Source organism: Cavia porcellus, unplaced genomic scaffold (genome assembly GCF_034190915.1).
Source record: "Cavia porcellus strain 051 isolate PalLab524CR breed Dunkin Hartley unplaced genomic scaffold, mCavPor4.1 scaffold_15, whole genome shotgun sequence".
In the NCBI taxonomy this organism is placed as follows: Eukaryota; Metazoa; Chordata; class Mammalia; order Rodentia; family Caviidae; genus Cavia; species Cavia porcellus.
This window is the reverse complement of record NW_026947498.1, coordinates 69,644,560-69,668,133: the sequence shown is the minus strand read 5'-3', so window position 1 is coordinate 69,668,133 and position 23,574 is coordinate 69,644,560. Positions and strand designations below refer to the sequence as shown.

Sequence of the window (23,574 nt, the reverse complement as noted above, 5' to 3'; positions counted from 1 at the left end):
TTTTCTGCTAAATTTTTCTCCACAATATTCTACAAACATACTTTAAAAACATGCTTGTTTTGTCACCTGCTATTATTTAAACCCAAAAGTCTTGTGTTCAGACACTGTTGTGCACACTGAAGATCAAGTGATTGTACAAAACAGCCAGCAACCCTGGCTGGAGGGGGCAGATCACTGCGGGTAGGACCTGAAGTGTACATTCCTTTCCTTCCTCTGTCCTCCAACCCCGTCCCTCTCTCCCCTCCAGATGCCACAAGGTGTGCAGCCTTTTTCTGTCACATCCTGTCCATCAAGCTGTTTCTTCCTTGAAGCCAGCTTGCCATGGACCAAACCCACTGGAATCTGTGAGCCAAATAAACTTCTGCTCCTTTAAACTGTTGAGTGACAAGCATTTTACCTCAGCAATGGATAAGGGAACAATATTACCCACAGACTCCCAATAAAATCTCGTGCCTCTCCAGTAAGTTTTGGAGGGGCTGCAGTTAGGGTTAGGCTTACGGTTACTGCTGATTTGTATGATCATTCCATCTTCAATGTGCAGAACAGCATCTGGTAAACAATAAGCTCTCAATATAATTTGTTGACTGAATAACTATGCTCTAGAAGAGGACTAAAATTCACCACCCAGCAAACAAAGGAATTGAATGTGGTCAGAATCTTAAGAAAAAAGCACAGGTCTTTGTGAAATTATATCCAGTCTTTAGAATGGAAAACACAAGGGTTTTTGTTCTATTAAACATGTTTAGTTCTTATATGGGTTAGAACTCTACTTACCTAAAAAGATTACTTTGCTAACCAAGCAAAAGAAATTGAATGATATTCATCATGGAATAGAAGGTTAAAAAAGGAAAAATAACATTTTTCTTTGAAATAGTTTTAGAATTACAGAAAAGATACAGAATAGTAAAGAGTTCCAGGACCATATTCATTGTTTCCCTAATGTACCTCTCTTATGTAACCACAGAATAACCATCAAACCAGGAAATTAGCACTAATTCCATACCACTAAGTACTCTATCGGCCGCATCTGAAAGTTTCCTGTTGTCCCAGTAGGGTCCTCTTTCTGGTCCTGCTACAATCCAAGATTCTGGACTGCATTTAGTTGTCATGTCTCCTCCTCCAACCTGAAATAGTTCCTCAGTCTTTGTCTTTCATGACCGTTACAGTCTTGAAGAGTATTAATCAGTTGTTTGGAAGCATAATCCTCAATTTGGGTGTGCCTAATGACTTCTCAAGATTAAACTAAGGACATGCAGTTTTAGCAAGGATACCACAGATAGTCAACATGTCTTCTATCTGGCCATGCCAATTTTGATCACTTGATAAGGTGCTGTCTGGCAGGCCTGCCCAGTCTGAAGTCACTCTTATTCCCTGTGTAATTCTGAGTATCTCCTGAGGGGTACTGAGATTATGTAAATATACCATCACACTTTACTCATGATTTCCATATCACTGATGATTCTTGCTGTAATAGCTATTACTGTGGCGTTGGTCTAGTAGCCTACATTTATTAATTAGAATTCTACTGTAAAGAAGAACTTTCTTGGAATTAAAACACTAGTATTTAAGGACCTTAGTAATGGTTTTAAGGACATTAGAAAGTAATAAATTACTTATTAATCATAAGAATAAAAAGTATTTTTGCAAAGCAGAGGTCTGGTAGGTACAACTTTAACTAAATGATTAATTACGTTTCCTGATAAAGTGAGAGACACTAGACGGTACTATTGCCAAAATATTTAACTTGAATATAATAATGAGAAAACCAGACCAATCCAAATTGTGGGTGATTCTACAAGACACTTGCTTAGATACTTAAGAACTGTCCTATTATTAAAACCAGACGTGGTGGTGTACACCTATAATCTCAGCACTCCGGAGGCAGAGGCCGGATTTCTGTGAGTTTAAGGCCAGCCTGAACTATATAGCAAGACTCTGTCTCAAAAAACCAGAAAAGAAAAGTCCATGTTATGAAAGATAAAACAGATTTTTACAAAAGAGCTAGGAGACTGTAGCACAGATTAAAATATATAGAACAACTAAACACATGCAAAATCCTAGATTGGTGAAAACTGAAATAAAGAACATTTTGGAGATAACTGAAACGATCTGAACAGAAATCCTACACTAGATAATACTGTATCAATGTTAATATTCTTGGGTATCATGGCTATGTAGAAGAATGTCTGTGTTCTTAGAAAATGCACGCTTAAGCATTTAAAGGGAAAATAAGAGTCTGTAACTCACTGTAGAAACAACAAGCACAAGACTGCTTTTTCTTGAATGACAGAGTAGACACTTTGCTCTGCTCTTTCCATTAAGTACAACAAAAAATACTGGAGATTATAAATAAAACAAACAAACAAACAAAAAAAGACACTGAATAGTACACAGAAGGCAGACAAGCTAAGGACTCTGACGGGGGAAAACAGAGTGGCAACTTCCCTGGGTTTCCTTTTTGCCTTCATTTTTACATACTTTGAGCTAAAGAAGCTGGCATCTAGAAATGTCAACAGATGTATACCAATAAAAACAGAAACCAACAGCCACACACACACATACACCCAACTATCCAAAGCAAAAAACTCAAGTTCCTATCCTTTCTAGCAAAGATTAGGAAAAATGCACCTTAGTAAGACAGAAACATACGACCATAACTATCATATTCTAGCCTAATGCAAAAAAACCTGTTGCTCACATACCCATATCATCAAAGGCTAAGTGGAGAGGTTAGAAACTATAAAGTTCTAGTCCCCTGTAAGCTTCCAGCAGGCAAGGAGCCTGAACTTCATTCCTATAGGATGATAATGAGTTCTCCCCTATCTCCCCACAATGATGTCAGGAGAGATCGCATGGGAGCCTGGACATTTACTCCACTTGTCATGAGGCAATGGATCTCTTATCAGTAGCAAAACAGTGGATTTCTTGTCAAGAATCACAGAAACCAGAAAGGGGTGGAACAAATTTTCTCAAGTTCTGAAAAAAAAGAATTATCAACCCAGGACCCTATCTCTACCAAAAATATCCTTTAGGAATGAAGGGGCAATAGATTCTTAAGAGAAGATTAAGAGATTCTGTCACCAGACTAAGAGATTTTTTATCCTCAAGGAAGAGTAACCTCTAAACAGAAGGAAAACAATAAAAAGGAGGAACCTTAAAATATTAGGAAAGAAAGAACAGTAAGCAAAAATATAGCTAAGTGCAATAGGTTTTCCTTTTCCTCTTAAATTTAAAGTAAGTTTCATAGTTGCAGCAAAAATTATTCTAGCAGTATCTGCTGTGTTTTACAATCTATGTAGAAGAAATATTTAAGGTAATTATAAATAAGGTTAGGCAAAAGGATGTCCAGTGAATCACTAGAACTGGTAAAATAATGATACCAAAAGACTAATAAGAAGCTGTCACGTGGTATTTATCTCAACCATTTAAAAAGCTGTAAAAAAGAGATTTTCAGAAATACTACATATAAACTGAAATGGAATTTTTAAAAAACATTTAATCCACACAAGGACAGAAAAAAAGAGAAAAATAAAAAAACAAAGCCCTAAGACATCCATAATTATATTAAATAAAAATGGCTTAAATATAGCAATTCAAAGGCAGAGATTGTCCTGACAGAGTGGATTTAAAGACATGAGTTAACTCTGTGCTGTGTACCAGAAAGTCACTTGAAATGACAGAGGCAAGTTGAAAATCAAAGTATAGAAAAAGATACAACACATAAACATTAATCAAAAGAAAGCAAAAGTGGCTACTTTAGCATAAACATAAATGCTGCCAAAGTATTTCAAGCCAAAAAAACATAACCAAGGACAGAGATATTATGTAATAATATACAGGTCTATTGGTCAAGGCAAGGCAACAATTCTGAATGTATATGAGCCAAACAACACAGCTGCACAATATGTGAAACAAAAGGAAAAACCATCAATTCAATACTCTTCTCTCAATAAGAGTAGAAATTTGTAATTGAAAATAGTAAAATCAATACAATAAGTAGTTACTCAAAAAGATCAGTGAAATTGAAAATCATAAGCAAGACTGACCAAGAAAAAGAGATAACACAAGTTACCAATATTACCACAGAGGATATCACTACAGATACTGCAGACATCAAGAAGGTAATAGGGAAATTACACACATAAATTTGATAACTTAGATGAAATAGAAAACTTATTTAAAAAACCACAAAGTACCATAATTCCCTCAATATGAAACAGGTAATTTGAATAGAGCACTTAACAAAATTGAATTTAAAATGATTTGCAAAGCCATAGTAATCAAGCCTGTATGGCTGTAGTGGACAGACACATAGATCAGTGGAACGTAATTCAGAACCCAGAAACAGCACCACACAAATATCCCCAAATGAATTTTCAGTACAAACACAATTCAGTGTAGAAAATAATAACCATTTAAACAAGTGGTGCTGAAGCAACTGACAACCTATAAGCCAAGAGGGCAGGGAGAATCTTGGTCTTTTTACATCTCCTACAAAACATGGATCAACAACTTTAAAATGTAAAACTAAAAAACTTTTAGGAAAAAATAGAAACTCATCAGGATTGAGGCTAGGCACGGTACTTAGCATGATCAATAAAAGGAAAAACTGATTAGATAAACTTATCAAAGTTAAAAACTTTTATTCTGGGAAAGACCATATTAAGAGGATAAGAAGACAAGCTATAGATCAGAAATGGATAGGTGTAAATTATACATCTCACCAAGGTCTAGTACTTAGACTATATAAGGAATTCAAAACAATAGTAAAAAAAAAAAAGGAATCCAATCAGAAAATATTCAAAAGACATGAAATGACATTTTATAGATGATAAATAATTATATGAATTGATGTTTAACACCATTAATCATTAAGGAAATGCAAATGAAAACTGCCGGGAGATATTACACACTTAAAATGGCTAAAATAAAACACAGGGCAACACAAAACGCTAATGAAGCTATAGAGAAACAGGATTACTTGAACACTGTTGGTGGGAATGTAAAAAGCAAAAGCCTGGAAAACAGTTTATCAATTTTTTTGTTTGTTTGTTTAAGACAGGTTCTTACTGTGTAGCTCACATTCCCTCCAACACACTGTGTCACCCAGGCTGGCCTCAAACTCACAGTGACCTTTCTCCCTCAGCCTCCTGAGTGCTGGGATTACAGGTACTCGATTTGTTAGTTTTATAATAAAACTAAGCACAAACTTCCACACAACCCAACAGTTGTATTCCTGAATTTATCCCAAAGAAGTGAAGGCTTATTTTCATACAAATACTTGTACATAAACATTTATAGCAGCCATTTATGACAGCCAAAAATTAGAAATATCATATATCCTTTAATGAGTATCTAAACAAATGAAGGTATACCCATATCATAGAATATTATTCATCAAAAAGGAGGAATAAACAATTGATATATTCAACAAGTTGGAGGACTCTCCAGAGAAATATGCTAAGTAAACAAATGCAAATTACAAAAGGTTAATATGAACCAAAATTTTGTGTGCTCCCTCGCAAAAATGCATATGTCAAAGCCAACATCTATTATGTTGGAATTAGGAAGTAAGGTCATTGGAGAGTGAATAGGTTTAGACAAGATCATGAGAGTGGAGCTCCATGATGGCATCAGCACCTTGTGGGAAGAGAAGAAAAACCAATCCTTTCTCTTTCTGCCATATGAAAGCACAAGGAGAAGGAAGCCTTCTACAAAACTGGAAGAAGGCAATCACTACCTGGACTCATGAGGCTTCAAGATTGTAAGACATCCAGGAGAACATGGCAGATAGATAATAGCCAGCTTAGAATCCAGGAATGGTGTGGTATGAAGAGTCCTCAGCAAGGGGCGATATACCCTGCTGACTCAGGAATGAACTAAGCTGAGAGAAACCAACTGGAAATGCAATCCCGATGCTATGACCGGAACAGATAAAATCTCATCACCTAAGCTGGAACCTGCACCTCTGGAAGCCGCGTTTTGAATTTCCTGCTGCTGCCGCTGCTTCTGAATCAGCACAGCAGGGATAGAACGCAAAAGCTCTGAGAGCGGGAATCAGTGAACGGAATTGAGAGCGGGACTGGCAGGGAGCCCTGCATCGACCTGCAGTGAGTGAGAGGAACGGGGACCCTTCCATAGACTAGGAGGCGCCAACAGAGGACATTCTGGGACCGGGCAGACTGGCTGGCACAGGACGCTACAGTGACTTTAGTCACATATTCCCCTCTCAAGTGGGATTGGTGAGGAGCGCCTGACCTGGGTGAAGCTGTGGACTAAGACCCAGTAGGCTAGCCCAAACCAGGTCCCTGCACCTGGCGGTACACTCTAGCAGTGAAGCCTTCAGTGGGTTGACCTGGAGGCCCAGCAGAGGCTGCCCAGGTCTGTGTCTCCCTAGTACACTGCGGTGGGCAGGAACACATAGCAGGTGCGATTCAAACAAACTGTAACCCACAAAGAAAGAAACTGGGCCTCCTATATACTCCTGTATATGAGAAGAGGAGGCAACAAGAAAGGGTCCTTGGTCCCTAATCCTGAGAACACTGATGCAGGAAACGTAAATGCAAAGGAGAATGAGGACAGAAAACATGCAATATCAGACACGGCACCAATAGACATAAAGTGATATCTTCGGAGCCTCATAGACGAGTTCAAAAGTGAAGTATTTAACGAAGTAAAGCAAGATATAAGTAGAATAGTTAGAGAAATGCTAAGCACTGCCCAAGAAAAAAACAGATGGTGTAATGGAAGAACAGAAAAAAAGGGGAGAATTGCTTGATAGAGAAAATAGAGAAAACATAGAATACCTGAAGCAGGTTCAAAGAGATTACCAGGAAACTAAAAACCCTATTGAAAGCTGGCATAACAGCTTGAACGAAACTAAGGATAGATAATCTGAACTGGAGGACAGAATTGTAATTCGGGAGCATGAAATGAAAAACTTCTTAAAAATAACAAGGAAACAAACAGCAATAATACAGAGGCCAGAAGATTATAAGAGGTTCTATAACTTAAGAATTAGGAACGTAAAGGAATAAGTAGGGACACAAACAAATGAACCACAAAGGCTATTCACAGAAATAATCCAGGAGAATTTCCCTAATTTAGCAAAAGGTAAAGATACTCAGATATATGAGGCATACAAGACCCCAGCCACCTACAACCCAAACAGAACTACATCCAGGCATATAATAATCAAAATTCCAGAAGTCCAATATAAGAACAGAATATTAAAAGCCATCAAAGACAAGAAACAGATCACTTACAAGGGAACACCCATCAGAATTACAGCAGACTTCTCAGCACAAACCATCAAATCACAAAGAGCGTGGGGGGAAATAATTCAAGCTTTGAAAGATAATAACCTCTAGCCAAGATTGATATATCCTGCACAACTGTCCCTAGAAATTGATGGAAAAACAAGGTGCTTCCAGGATAAAGAGGAACTAGGAGTATTTGCAACCACCAACTCAGTTCTACAGAGAATACTGTAGGACATTCTAAAAAAGAAAAATACAAAGATTCCAGAAACAGTGGCAGAGAGGCCACACTGAATGGAATGAATGGAGCAGAAAGCGAAATGAAGAAGACAAACTGACAACTAATGACAGAAAAACAGCTCAACAGAAATGAGGCAGAGAAGGTTGGATGGTAGGAACAGCCATTTTGGAGAAAAAAAGACATCATAACAGCTAGTGCTGATTTAATAGCATCTTGTTTTGAAGTCCCATCAAGCTTTTGTTCTTCTGTCTCCATTGGTCTTAACATGTTGTATCTTATTGGATTTTATTATATATGATAATATAAACAAAAACTTTTATAGACAAGGAGATTATACAGAAACCATTGTTCATTTTCTGTTAGTTGGTTGTAAATACGCTGTAATACTGTCATTCTCTTGAATGGTTTTACATTGTCTTGATATGTTTGATGCTACAGTATACAAAGTTATACTCAAAGATTTCAAGGAAAGAGACACTACGGTAACTACTTTTATGTCGTGATATCTTGTGGTGAAACACTACTTTGCTTAAATGGTTATGTTCTGACCTGTGCTGTTTTGTTATTATGCCCTCTTTTATCTAAATCTCCTTTTTTTATTATTTACTTTTTTATTTTTATCCTTTCAATTAAGGGAAAAATAAATAAAAAATAGCAGGATATGTTATAGTAACCCACTTTGATTTCCTATTAACTTGATTTGAAACCCTGTATTGCTCTCACCATCTTGTTTTGACTGATTTTCCTCTATTCTGATTTGCTTGACAGTACCAAGTTTGAGAGTATAGGTAACAACTGTGAAGACAGTAAGATTCACTATGACGCCCATTCTGGTTTGACTATTATCTTCTTTTGAAGTCCTGTAATGTCTCCAATGTTTTGGTTTTATTGGTTTTGTTCTTTATTGTTTTGTTCAATTTTATTATAACTGATGATATAGGCAATTCTTTTTAAGATAGCAAGAGGCATTATGGTAACCATTGTTGATCACCTTGTATTTTGTTTTTACTTTATGTATTATGTACATTCTTTTGATTTGACTGGCTCTGTTTTGTTATGTCACATTTGGTTTTATTCTCTTCAAAAAAAGTAATAAGAACTGTGGGAGTAATAAAACCCAAAATGTGTAATTGTCATTGTAAAAAATAGAAGAAAAGAAAGTGCTCTAAAGGACACAACTGTATGTATATTTAAGTGTATAAGATAGATAACCATATTACTGAGTTTTGTTGGATCATTGAACAGAACTGTTTGCAGTCTCACTGTTTGAATGTCCACTTTATATGTTTTAATTTTGTAACTTGAACAACTATTTCTAAGATGACAATATGTAATCTATTAATTAGTGATTTCCTATTGTTTATTTTTTCTGAAATTCTGTATAACTTGTACCCTTTTTCTGTTTTTCTTTTTCTCCTTAAATAAAATTTAAAAAAAAAGATTGTAAGACATAAATATGTAGTGCTTAAACTACCCACTCTATGGCATTTTGTTATGACAAACTGAATTAATACAGTTATAGGGTTCATTTACATAATATACTAAAGCCAGCAAAAGGGATCCTATAGAGACAGGAATGTTCTGTCTTGACTGTGTCAGAGTTAATATTCTCCTTGTGAGCCTGCTTTAGAGTTTTGTAGAATAGTATTATTGGGGCTACAATTAGCTCAAATTAAAAAGCTTGGTAAGAAAAACAACTGTATACACATGTCTATCTGCAGCATAGCTCATAAACAACCATATACACACTACATACATACATATAAAGAGAGTTTAGGGAACAAGAAGTGCAACATATGAACAACAGATAGCTTTCATGTCTTTCAAATTTCCTGTCCATTCAAAACAATGAGGGAAATGGAATAATCTATTTTCTTTACCCATTCTTTGCTTTCCTATTTGATTTTGTTTTGTGTGAAGTACTGGAGACCAAACCCAGGGACTTGTGCAGGCTAGGCACCCTCCCCATTTGAAATGTTCTATGTCAAGATCAGGCCCATTTGGCTGAACTCTGTGCTTCCATAAGCAACTGCACCATGAAGAAAATAGCAATGAATCATGGAGTAGCAGCCTCTCAGATCTGACCTGACTTATTAAAACGTATCTTGATGACTGGAGATGCAGCATGTCACATGGTAAAATGTAACTGTAGAAAAAACAGTGTTATCATCACTGTGCTCAGCATAGTTGGAAAGTGGGCAATTTTATACTTTTTTTTAATAAAGGAAATTGATTTTTGCTTTTCTTTTTTAAAGCATGAATTTATCTACTTCTCTGAAATAGAACAACACCTGAGTAACACTACTGAGCCATGAGGAACTCTAGCCTGTTCTGGGAAATACAGATGTGTGCCTGGTGATCAAGAAGACTGGTTCTAGATTCACACAGATAGATTCAAATTATAGTACTAACAAGTTATGAGAACTGTCAAGACTTCAGTAAAAAAATGGTGATGTTAGTGGGCTTAGTGTGGGGCTTTCTATGAGGATCTGATAGTACAATAAACATAAAGGCCTAAGTACTGATCAGTACATTTTGCCATTATTAAGAATTTAGTATTACTTTAGTAAGACAAAGAAACTAAACATATTTTACAAGAATGTTTACTCACAAAATCATTTTAAATATATTCTTTCAGAGTTAAATGAAATCACACAACTCAAAATAACCAAACTATAACTTCATAAAAAAAATTGAAAATTATGATTTCCTTATTTATTTTGGTTAGAGACACTGTGATGTCAGAGAACAAAACTGGTTACTTAAAATCCACAGAGCGCGGGGGATTTAGCTCAGTGGTGCAGCACCTGCCTGGTTAGCATGAATTCTTGAGCTTGATTTCCAGTACCAACAATAATAATAATAATAAATCAATCCATGGAGCGAGGCCTGGACTCTCCCACCATCTGGGAGAGCAGTGAAACTGCCTTGGCTTCCCAATTTAATACTATGAAATGATGTCCTTTGTAGGACTGAACTGTAGAAATTAATGTGGAAAATCCAAATAAGAGTATTTCACAGAATTTAACTACTGTGTGACATAACCGAAGCGAAGTTTTCATATTCGCTGTATAAAATATCATACATTATAATGAAACCTATCAGTTTGATAGAAAATTTCTGAAGATAATGTTAAACAGTTAAGAAAAAAGATTTTAAAAAATGGAGCTGTTGAAACTAAAATTTCTAATACATATTTACATAAAATAAAATTAAAATGTATACATTCCTCAAAGTATTTCCTTAAAGATATCCGCAGAATTTCAGATAGCCTTACATTTGTACCTTGGAATCTGTCAGCTTCTCTTCCTTGTAAGCCAGAGAAGCATGGCACATATAAAAGGAGGGTCAAAAGCCTTTGCTTGCTCTATTTCCTGAGCTTTACTGCTGGCGTAATTATTCCTCCTCTCTCTGTAAATCTGTGCCTCCTCTGGCCTTGGACGCGCAAGTGCCACCCCGTATATAAGCCAAGGGTAAAACCTCTTTCCCTCCTCAAGTTGCCCATCAGTTGTCTTTAAGTCTTGGTCTTCCTTCTCCACAGCAAAACTTTTCCGCCCCTACTGTCATTACCACACTTTAGGCTCCCGTTACTCTCTGCCTGCAGTAATAGCATTAGCTCCCAACTAACTGTCGTGCCTTTAGGCTCTCTGCTCTTAGACTCTCATTCGTTACTGTTACATTACATACTGGTTTGGCTGCATTACTCCATAGGCAAAACTTTCCCTAGTGTCTAAGCTCTTTGGCTGGAGTACAGACAGAATACAGACAAGAGACTGGAAGTTGAATCATCAGTCACCTGAAAATCCAGAAGCAGCCTGACTGTCACAGCAGATGCTGTACCACCTCTGAAGCCCACACAGAAAATAGGTCAACATTAAGTTTACTGGTATCTATGTCCATATAAAATGGAGATACAGATCAAAAAGGTAAAGAGGCTCAAATTAAAAGGGGCAAAGAACTCAGACATCATTTTTATTTATTTTAAGTACATAGGCAATTACTGACTTGATACGTGAAACAATCAACCATGGGAAAATGTGCCCTAAAAATGGAAGAAGACTTACCTGGTAGAGGCAGGCTGCTGTTCCAAGGAAAAATGCAATGATGTAATTAAAATCTTCACCATCGCTCTGAAAAACAAAATAAAATATTTCATTTCTTTTCCAAAAACAATCCACCAAGATAGGACATGATAACCTGTATACATAGTCAAAAATTTTATGAAGTTATGAAAGTGTATAGAGTCCAAAGACAGAAACATAAAATACATTATACGATCCAAAGGATGATAGGCCAGGGAAGACTACAAATATTCCTGTGTCTTGGCCTCCCCGTCAATTTCATTTGACCCAAGAAAAAATGAAAACCCCTGGGGGAAGTTCCCTCATAAAGTAAAAGTTTCTCTTTTTCCTGCTAAAGAAATCATATAAAAATGCATAAACTCACTCCTGCTCATGCGGGTCACTATTTGACTCAGGAAAAAAATTGAAAAACTTTACTATCTACGAAGCACATCACTGTCCAATAAAGTAATTTAACCTGATTTTAGAAAAAAAGAAAACTGAAGTCGTTGTCCACTAGAGTGTGCTAAATCCCAATGAGAAAAATCAGGACTAGTCCACCGCACATGCAGTATTAGAAAACAAGCACCAGCAAAGAACCAAAGCTGGATCATGCATGGAATACTTCTTCAAAAACAAAGTGAATGAAGCCATGTAACTGTCAGTGACTTTCTATTTGTTTTTGGTTCCTCTGAAATAACCACATTCATCAACTTTTTTTTCAGTATATCTAAGAAGTAGAACATATTAAAAATCTAGACAAGAGACTTAAATTTTCTTAACACAGAAATATTAAATTTGGTCCTTTTCTTGTCTTAGAAAAAAATGTATTCATACAATGAAAATTTCCACAAGACACAGGAAGGCCTCTCATGACATGTCACTACAAGATAGTGTAGAAAGGAAATTCCTTTGGTCCTGCTTATTGGGCCACAGAACTGTGTGTGAGACAGAGGGAGAGTGCTTTGCTTATCCTTGTGAGGAGATCTTAAAATAGGAACCATTACTCTGTCTGGATGCTCAGACCATTTCTACCCCAGATGCTAGGAAGGTCAACGAAAAACTTTAGCACTTTAATAACTCTAAGACCTTAAGTAAGTTCCATTTGTTTGTTTGGTTTTTTTTTATTTTAGTCCTTTATTTTTTAAATGATCTTTTTTGCTAATTATAAAAGTTCATGTTCATTGGAAAGAATATGGAAAATACAGATTAAATAAAGAAGAAACTCATAACTCTGGAAGCACTGCTGTTAGTCCTTTCATGTATTTCCTTCTCTCCTCTTCTCTCTCTCTCTCTCTCTCTCTCTCTCATCTCCCTCTCAATCTCTACACGCATACATTTTTAAAAAGTGGAACAGTACTTTCATTTCTGTCTTTAGCACTTAATATTATAGTATTATATCATAAACACTTCTCCAAGATAGTAAATATTCCCCAAGCACAGCATGTGTAATGATTCATAACCTCTCACTGCAGGATATACTATAATTTAATCACTGTCCTGTTTGAATATTATCCTTATTCTAAATTTACAGTATCATTTAAAACTCTTAATTACCTTTGGTACAGGTAAGAGCCTCTTTCTAGAATCAGCCCTCTGTTGAAATCTGATAGTTGTTAGACCAATCATCTAACTTACTTTGTTCTTTTGAAAATAAAAGTTGTAGAGATTAAGTGAAATAATATTTGTAGATACAAAAGAACCAGCACACAATAAGCACTCAAAAATCTTTAATCAATCTCTTAGTGTGCTGTGTTATCACTCATCTGATGATCAGATTACCTTTCAGTGTTGCTTAGATTTCTAGTACACTCACTTTATCTCAATTAGATCCCTCTTTCTTTCTTCCTTCCTTCCTTTCTCTCTCTCTCTCTCTCTCTCTCTCTCTCTCTCTCTCTCTCTCTCTCTCTTCTTTGTTTTTTTGACAGTCTCCCTAAACTGTTATGCAGATTGGGCTCTAACTTGCAATTCGTCCTGTCTCAGCCTCCCAAGTGATGGGATTACAGGTGTTTGCCTAATCTTTCTTGAAGGCAGAAAGTAAATCTTACTACTTACATGAAACTGTGTACATGGTAGGAATTCAATAAATGTATGCTGAGCTGAACTAGGCTTTGAAAATCTTTACTTCTACTTGATAAAGAGAAGATGGTCTATAAACATATTCTTCCATTTAACACATACTCATTAAGCACTTATGTACCAAGTATTATGTTATCAGACCTAGCACAAAAAGCAATTAAATCCTCACCAACTCAAAGAGCTCAGTCTCTAATAAGGCAGAGCATAAACAACAATCCCCTCCAAGGATGCTAACTGATGAGATCAGTGCATGCAAGATGGCTGGTGTGGGGCTCACTGGAGATGCACCTAATTCCAGCTGCAGAAGAAACAGTTGGCAAAGGTCCCCCAAAGGAAGTCAGGCTTCACCTGGGTCTTGAAGGGTGTATAGGGAGACGAGGCAGGAGAACTGTGGGCAAAGTGAGTAATATGTGCAGTCTCAAAGAGAGACAGAGGCTAGGATGACTCCAACATTTCTTGTTTGGCAGTGACAGAATAGTATCCTGCACTAAGCTGGAAATGTAGGAATACAGAGAAGCTGAGAACAAAAGCACTAAGTTCATTCTGGACATGTGTTTTGGAATTGCCAGTGGGACCTCCAGAGCAGCAGATATTTAAGTCTGCTTTAGGAAACTTTTTAGAACTCTTAGTTGGTAGTCATATATCTAAACAGTATGACAATCAAGTACAGGTCTTAATTCTTGATTGGCTCCTAAATGAGACAGAGGGTGAAGGAAGGGAGAGATGGAGGGGGGAAGGACAGAGGGAGGGAAAGAGAGAGAGAGAGAGAAGGTGGAGGAAGGGATGGAGGGAGAGGGAGAGAGGACAAACTACAAAGGACATCTTGGTGGCAACTGTGGAAATGTGAATCCAGATTTTCCTCTAGATAATACTGTACCAATCTTAAATTGCTTTAGTGTAAAAAGGGTATTGGGCTTATGTGAGAGCGTGTCTCAGTCCTTAAGACACACACACTAAGTAATACATGAATTAACTGTAACGGTGCTTTCAGTGTTACTTTCAAATGATTCAGCAAAAAAGGTAAACAGAAAGGAAGAAAAGAAGGTAGGTACACAAGTAGATGTGAACTGCACTGTTCAAATAAAAGTTTCTGTGGGCTTGAATACTTTAGAGATAAGATACTGTGCAGCGTGGAGGAAAGATGAGCACAAAGGAAAAAATGTCATGTAACCACTGAAAAGATCAGAATAGATCTTTATGTACTGCTTGTGATGTGATCTACAGTGCCTAGAGAAAGAGATGCAAATCAGTATTAAGAGTGTTCACTATTTATATAAAATAATTTACAAATAATTACATAGATATACACATAGATTTATGTATCTAGCACATAATTACCCCAGAAGGATACACAGGTGATTGATTCCAAGGAGGAGAAAAGGAAAGAGAATTACTTTAAGATGAAAATTACATAATCAATTTTTGTAGCTTTTCAAATTTGGCAGATGCAGGGACCAGGGGTGCAGCTCAGGGATTCACTGTATGCTGTATGTTTAGTGTTTGCAAGGGTCTGGGCTCAATCCCAAGCACCAAAACAAACAAATAAATAAATAAATAAAAAGGAAGGAAGGAAAGAGCTAATTTACCATGTGCATATTTTCTGTGTACACATGCATGTACACAGTAGATATTAACTTTTTTCAGAACCCCCTGTGCCTGGGCATGGTGATTCATATCCATAATCCCAGCACTCAGGAAGCTGACACAAGAGGATTGCCATGAGTTCAAGGCCAGCCAGGGCTACAAAGTGAATTTAAGGCCAGCCTGAACTACAAAGTGAAACCCTATCTCAAAAAGACAATCAATCAGTCAATCAATGCCATTGTGAAAGTATCCAAAGAGAAGATAAAGCGCTAGAAGACTATAAAGCCAATAACAGAATAATAGAGAATCCCACAATACAAAGCAAAGTGTAAGAATTTTATCATATAAACTGAACAAAAGGAAGAAAACAATAAAAATGGCAAAAAATTATTGTCTGGAAATGAAGGAATGAAAGTCTGTCAAGAAGGTAATATATCAAACTATTAATAATGGTTTATTTTATTTTCATCTAGGTTTTCCAAAATAAACATTCTTTAAAATTAAACAAGGAGTTATTTTTAAAGGAAGAAGTGAATGACAGGTGAGAGGAGGCCACTAAAGACAGCGGCTACAGCTTGGCAGTCAGAAGGACACTGGAGAGTTGAAGAATCACAGGGGCCCAGGAGAGGGGACAGTGGACTACGGGAACAGAGCGTAAGGAGGTGGCGAACAGACGGAGCCCCCGCTTTGAAAACGCTCGGGAAGGAGCACTGTCAGGAGTCTTTTCTGTGGTGGTGAGCTGAGGGCAGGGAGCTCCCGGAGAGGAGGCAGATGGAACGGGCGAGGTGGGGCAGGTGGCCAAGGGGTATGAGGGGTATGACGTGGGAGCAGATGGGAACAGAGGAGCAGAGTACAGGAGAGGAACAGTGGGGTGACAGGGGAGGAGGAGGGACCCAGGCAAGGAGTTCAAACACCTGTAAAAGGCACACTGCTACCTGGGGGGACTGACAGGGCACCAGTGTACTGCTTTGAAAACTAACAAAGGGAAAGCAGGAAAACAAAACTAACGAAAACTATGTATGAAGGGAAATAAAGGCCTCACACAATAATTATGTAAAGCATTAGAATGATGCTATTAGAATGTTCACAATAATTAGGAAGTATTTCCTTTGTAACATGAAGTAAAAAAGGATACAAGAATAACACGTGTGTGTGTGTGTGTGTGTGTGTGTGTGTGTGTGTATAAACAAATACATATGTATCAAAGAAAATTTGGGAGTATTTTTTAGTCAATTCCTTAACAATGGATGAGTACAGAGTAAGGAAAAATATCCTTATTCCTTCTACAAGATGTAGAAATGCTACATCTTAACATTAATATTATGCCACTAAATAAATCAAAAACTTCTGTTGACCTTCAGTGAGTATGTAATTTCTACAGGGGTTGATAAATCTGGAAATTAGTAAGACAAGAAATAAAATGTGCTAATTATTTCCCCTTTGTAGTAGCGATGGTATTACTAACAATTTTAGAATCTTAGAGCACTAGTGTTGAAGCAGCCTTGTGCAGTCTAAAAACCACCATCCTGCAGATCAGCAGGCGAAAGCCTAGGTCAACTAATCCATCTAAGGTCACAAAACTATTTGCTGGCAGAAGACACACAGACTTCTAAGCTAGCATTTCTGTTACTGTATAAGATGACTTAATTTTTTCTAATGTACTGGGGCTGGGGATTTAGCTCAGCGGCGTAAGTACCTGCCTCGCAAGCTCGTGGTCATGAGTTCGATCCCTGGTACTGGTTTAAAAAAAAAAAAAAAAGACAAAAAAAAATAATAAATTTTTTCTAATATACTTAATGTATCATATGCTAATTTCTTCTAGATTGGCATCATCCTAATTAATACCATTATTTCAAGGCTGATCTTAAAGGAACATGAGAAATATAAGCCATTGTGATAAAAGCTTATGCACTGATGAGGTGTCAATTCACAATAAATTTATAACACCTCTAAACTCAGAACAAAGGAAGTAAGTTAAAACAATCAATTTACACATTACTGTAAGGACTAAATCCCATTCACCAACTTAAAAAAAAAAACCTACATTCACCCCAAACCTCTTCATTCTAAAGTCAGATACTAGTGAAAAACTACAGTGCCACATATTTTAATAAATCCTTCACTATCACTCTAAGGGGGAGTTATAAACCCAATGAAACTGGTGATACATCTTAAAACAATGTACAGAAATGTTAATTCATGTGGATCCTCAGATTTAAATATATTTTAAGCACAAAGTTACATATTAGAAGATAAATATAGCAATCATTTACAGCATTCAAAAAGAATACTTAGAATTCAAGGCCTTAAAAAGTACTTCAAATTAATAACTATCTGTTATTCATTCAAGAAGTATCCTGAATATTTTCAGGTAGATCTAGTCTCAAATAAATCATTTACTGTTGTTAAAAACTTTTATTGGTACATGTTTGCAGTACACAGTGGGTACACTTACTGTGGGATGTGGGTACACGTACATAACAGCTCTTAATTCTTTTGCTGGCCCCTGCCCCTCCCATCTGCCCCTTGCTCCATCTCTTGGTCCCCTTCCCATCTGAAAAAGATCTCCCTACTTCCTGTTATCTATGTTTTATTTGGGGCTTCTCATATAAGGGAAACCATGTGATATTTAAGTTTGTGTGTCTAGTTTACTTCACTTAATATTACAGTCTCAAGGTGCATCCATTCACCTATGAATGCCTCAAGTTCATCCTTCCTTTTAAGGATCAGAAAGAGACCGAGCCCACCTAATCTGGTTATGACCTTTCTGCCATCTCTATCACCATCATGATCTGATTAACTCCACTGCAGATAACATCGAAACAAAAAACAGTTTAAATTCTGCACCCTGCAGTGTGCACACAAGTCTTCATAGCAGTCAACCTCAGAACACCTATTTTTACTGACCAAAAAATTATCTATGTGACTATAGAGATTATTCTTAGCATAAAATATAATGAATGATAAACCAGAGAGAAGGCTAAGACTATGTCTTAAATCTAATAGCTTTAGTAAAAATAAAAAGGACATTTTATCCAACACAAGTCTGAACAATAACAAAATAGACTCTAATGAGGGAAAATTTAAGGTAAGGAACCTTAGGTCATCAATTTTGTATCTATTTCTTTCATGTTACATTGGGCTAAGGGTACATGCTAAAATTAGTCTATTTTGTATCCCTAAACTACTGTGTTTGAAACTCCTAAGTTTATCATTGTGTCCATTTATTTGCATTTTACATCTCATTTGTGTATCATTCCACCTGACAGGACAGGGAAATTTCAGAAGGCAGGTATTTTTTTTTTTTTTTTTTTTTGTCTTTTTCGTTTTTATCGGTACCAGGGATTGAACTCACGACTGCCTGCTTGCAAGGCAGGCGCTTATGCCACTGAGCTAAATCCCCAGCCCCAGAAGGCAGGTATTTCTAATGCTTTATAGTGTCCCCTCATTCATTCTCATAGCAAGACAAGTAAAAGCCTTTCTAAGCACCAGTCATGCACCAGAACATTTTTCTCCAAAAACTAGAACAATGGCACTCTACTGCTGGTCCAGTGAATTTCCAAAAGCAATGATTCTCACTTAGCTGAGGAACATAATTTGCTGGAAAAATTTTCAAAACTATGGGTAGCAGGGCATACTCTCAAGAAAGAATGCAAGTTCAAGCAATTTAGTGAGATAATGCCTCAAAACAAAAAAATAAAAGAGGTGTGGGAATGTATCTCAGGGCAAAGGCCCTGGATTCAACACATAAAAAAACAAAAAAAGTACATCTGTGGGTAGCAAACTTCCTGTAGACTGCATCCCTTCCAACGTAGCACTCTGCTGTTGCTTCTCTCCTCTCTGAGTCAGTTTTAGGAATAATCACTCTTGAGTGTGCAGGGCATAGTCCTGGCAAAGACAGAAAAAGAATCTACAACAGTGCTAAGGGAACACATGACCAGGCCCATGTGCTCTATTTTCCAAAGAACTAAGATCCCCATAGGGGCCACTCCATAGTTCCCTGGATAGTAAACGTGATCTAGGCTAACAGTGAAAAAGAAAGGATTCCCTACCACGTGTTAGAAAAATACATCTTCAAAAACACAAGCATACACAAGTGTCCAAATAATTTTAAAAAGAACGATCTAGCCTTTTTCCACACCCTACTACCAGTTATGAAACTATTTAAAACACATCTCATCCTAAATCCTCTTTAGTATGTAAGGAAAATGTGAAATCTAAGATAGGGCCAGGAAAAAACTATAAAAGCTTAGAAACTGTTGTGTGGTGGCCAGGAGAAGAGAGGCTGAGGCAGGAGAATGGAAAGCCTGAAAGCAGCCTGAGCAACTGAGCAACTTAGTGAGACCCTATCTCAAAAAATAAAAATAAAAATGGCTTCAGTGTGAAGGCCCTGGGTTCAGTTCCTAGTACAAAAGAAACAAACCAAACCAAACCAATGAACAATACACACACAGGGAATATGTTCATTCTCTCCTTAGCCCCTACAAAAATATTTTTCTTTTCCTGAAATTGTTATTGGAAAAATCTACCAATTAATTTGGATTAATAAAAATTGTCTCCTCTCTCCTTAGCGAATAGATCCTAATGATGTTTCCTTTTCTCTTTTTTTGTTTTCTGGGGGGAGGTACTGGGGATCAAATCCAGTGCCTTGTACTTGCTAGGCAAGCCCTTTACCACTGAGTTACACCATCCCTCATATATTGTTATTTAAAATTTGAATGAGTAATTTTTATATAGCTCAAGAAGTAAAAGCAATAGATGAAAAGATACTAGGTGAAAAGTCTCACTCACTTTCATTCCATTTCCTCACCTATTTCCCGTCATGTATATGACTTTCTTAAAACATTGCTGGATTTGATTTGCTAAAACATGTATAGCAGAGGATTTTGACATCATGTTCATAAGAGGATTTGGTTTATAAAGCTGTCTTTTGAAAACATAAACAGGCTGAGAAATTTCAGAACTATCATTTGGTTACATGTTAGCAGTAATTAATTTAATCAGATTATTTTTCTCTTAAACCTAAAATTATACCAACTGTAATGGGCAAGATGTTACTGATCAAGGGAGAAAATGAAAAATTAAGAATCGAGGCAGGCTTTTGCCAGCAAAAGCATGACTTAGATATTAAATTACGAATCAGAAGATGGAGAAGGAAGGAAGCAGCCCAAGAAGAGGAAGGACAAGACACAGAGATGTTTTAACAGGTTTTGTGAGACTCGATATCCTTGTCTGCATTTTAACTTAAAGGTGATTGTCGAAGCCCAAGGTTCCACAACTTACACACTGTCTAATAAATCAGGGATGTAAGTCTCTGTGGTATTAAAGTTCTCTCTAAGTAAGCCCGTTACATCAACAAAACCCAACTCTTCACATACCTTTACTACTATCCTTTCCATTACATCAGTTACAGATTTTTAAAAAGAGTATACTATTTGTTAGTTTTTTTAGTCAGCAATTTCCAAATTGCCCATTTCCTGGTTTTGGCAGCTTGTTTAACTGGCTCAACATTGAATTGCTGCTGGAATAAAGCTGACCCAGCTATGGGACTGAGCTCAGGAGAGTCGAGAGGTAGTCAGTGTCCACTGCCTAAAAGGGGGAGGTGCTTTACCCTGGGGGCAAAGAGTGCGGCTTCAAAGAAGAACTGAAAGGCAGTGAGAAGATTCATGCATTTTAGGGACAACTTCGCTGCCAGAACCTCTGACGTTTGCTGTTGGCTTTAAGCAGCTGAGTACATTTAGAAGGTATTCAGAATGGTACACTTGAGTGTACCATTTTAAAAGTACACTTTTAAAAGTGTTGAACACTTTTAAAATAGAATACAGTGTTTCGGGTGGGTTTTTCGAAATGGTATACTGAGCTTAATGTCCACAGAGAGAGACAGATAGATAGACAGAAAAGAGAGAGAGATGGAGTGGACAGATCTGACTCACAATGTGGGGAGGACCATCAAGTACTCTTCAAAATAGTGAGCAGCAGCAAAGGAAGGAAAGCTGTACAGTGTCAAATGTGTTAAAATGCAAAAAATGAAATTTCAAAGTTCACAAAAAGCCTAAGAGGAAAAGTAACATTTGGAAACAAAGGAGCTGCATGAGTCACCCCCTTACCTCCACTTAACTCTCAGCACCTCCCAAAGATTATTCCTGCTTCCATTTTCTTAAGAAAGACACAAAAAATAACAAAACCCTAGAAGACTGCTGATAACGTATACAAGAACACAGATGTCAGTGCCCTGGCACCATCAGATTCAAGGAGAGGCAACGAAAGCAGAAATGCCTGGCCTTTAAATTCTGAAAGCCTGCGTTACCTGCCCACTTTTCTCCCTCTGGATCCTGTTGCTTCTGCTACCTTTGATGGACACGCGGTGCTGTTCTGTCACCAGCACCTTGATGGCACGGACTGGCCCTGAGCACACTTCCTGTGTCTTTAACAGATGTAATTACTTACTGCGTACTAGTAAGTGTATGCTTGGCAGTCCCTTCCTCACTGTCTCCAAAGGCCTGAACTATTACTGGCCCACTCAACTATAACGACTCCCTTGGACAATGAAATGGTGGCCAGCAGCTAAGAAAATCAGTAGTGTCCCAGGTGGCTAGATTTTAAAAGGCCCACTGAACAAAAAGGACAAGGAACAGACTAGTAGAGGGACGTATCACTGCCCATGGGCTTCTTCATGCCCGCAGTGCTCTCTGCCACTCGGCCTTCCTGCTCATCCTCCCCTACAACACCTTTTCTCCTGCAGGTTCCCTCTGGCCTCGCCTCTTCCCAATTTGGGAATACATAACAATTTCTCATGGACTGCTATGCCTTATCTCCCAATTCAACTTTAACCACTTAGCAGTACACCGCAAGTATCACTTGGGCTGTGCATTTGTTCATGTACTGATGATCCTGAGTGTTGCCTGGGTAGCACTCAACAGTTATCAACTCAGCCAGCTGATTCTTGTTGCACAAGATACACTCGTACATCTATTGGTTTTACTATTTTTTGTATAATTTTCTATTTAGACTATAGTACTTGTCTTTGAAGTTTGTTTCTAGTGAAATCTAGTAATTCTTTTACTAATTTGTGTTTATTTTATTTGTGAAAAATAACCTATAATTTTATATTACAATCTATTAAAAATCTTATTGTAAGTACACTAGATACAGTTTTTATATTTCTCGAGAACTGAGTGCTATTCTTTTATAATACATTTGCAAAACTGAAACTGAATAGGAAAAAGTGCAGAAAGATCTGCAAAAGAAAAAATTTAGAAATATTAGCACATCAGAGAGAAAAATGTTACTCATATCAGTGTTATGAAAAAAAGATGTCACCTTATCGTCAACTATTCATAATATAGAAATAATAGAAGTTGAAAGAAGAAACAAAATTTTTAAAATTTCAATAGTAATCAATGATTATGATAATTGTTTGGCTGGTATTGACAGAGTTGACCAACATCTAACAAGCTATCCTATAGTCAAAAGATAAGGAAAAAATATTATAAAATATGTAAGCACTTTCTGGACCAAACAATATGGAACTTGTTTTTTATTCAAAACAAGGGAGTTCAAAAAGTCATTCACAATTTAGATTATATCTAATATATCTAATAGCATAAATAATTGAAAAATATGGTATACCAAAATGCTAATCAGGACCTCCACTACTGACATATTCACTGTGACTGTGGGTAATCATTTTATTGAAATTATACCACTCACAGAAGAAAAGGAAAGCACAACACAACAGTGCAGAGTGTGCTGTTCAAAGACAGACAGAACTGCAGAAAGCACTGAGAAAGAGACTGATACTGCTGTCCAGAATGACACGCTGTACTGTGTATTGAACACTGCAAGATATAACTTACATAGAAAAGTTATTAAATAGATCAATAAATTGTCATTTTTTTATATTTCCTATTAATGTATAAAAATTAATGAAAAAATCCTAAATTGGTTAAATATTGGACCAGTAAGTGGTTAAACTGTGAGACACAGGGCCGTATCTTGGTATCTCCAGAGCACCCCTCAAAAGTGCCTTCTGAAGTGTAGATGATAAAGAAGTCAGTGCAGTGGCACTTGTCCGTAACAGCAGGTATTCCCAGAGGCTGAGGCAGGAAGATCACAAGTTTGAGACTAGCCAAGGCAACTCAGCAAGACTCTGTGTCAAAAAATAACAAGGGCTGGGAATGTAACTCAGTGGCTGAGCACCCCTAGGTTTGATCCCCAACCCCTGCTCCACATGGACAAACACGAGCTTTGAAGGGACAACAGGGTAGGCATAAAGAACACAGATTTTGAGCATGTACTGTACGTTGTAGTAATACTCAGTCCAATGTATATAAATTATGTAACAAGTAGG

At 37.1% G+C, this 23,574-nt stretch overlaps 1 protein-coding gene across 4 annotated transcripts in view; it reads right to left on the bottom strand.

The window, feature by feature from the left end:
* Sec22a (SEC22 homolog A, vesicle trafficking protein) overlaps window positions 1-23,574 on the bottom strand; it is a 58,315-nt gene that overhangs the window by 1,402 nt on the left and 33,339 nt on the right. For 2 of the 4 annotated variants that reach the window (XM_063225093.1, XM_063225094.1), the window contains exons 6-7: window positions 11,565-11,630; window positions 499-549 (exon numbers count right to left, since the gene is read on the bottom strand). In XM_063225093.1, the coding sequence (XP_063081163.1) occupies window positions 531-549; window positions 11,565-11,630 (85 nt within the window). In that variant the 3' untranslated portion in view covers window positions 499-530. The remainder of the gene's footprint in view (window positions 1-498; window positions 550-11,564; window positions 11,631-23,574) is intronic. The other 2 variants (XM_063225092.1, XM_003464120.5) reach the window with 1 other exon arrangement.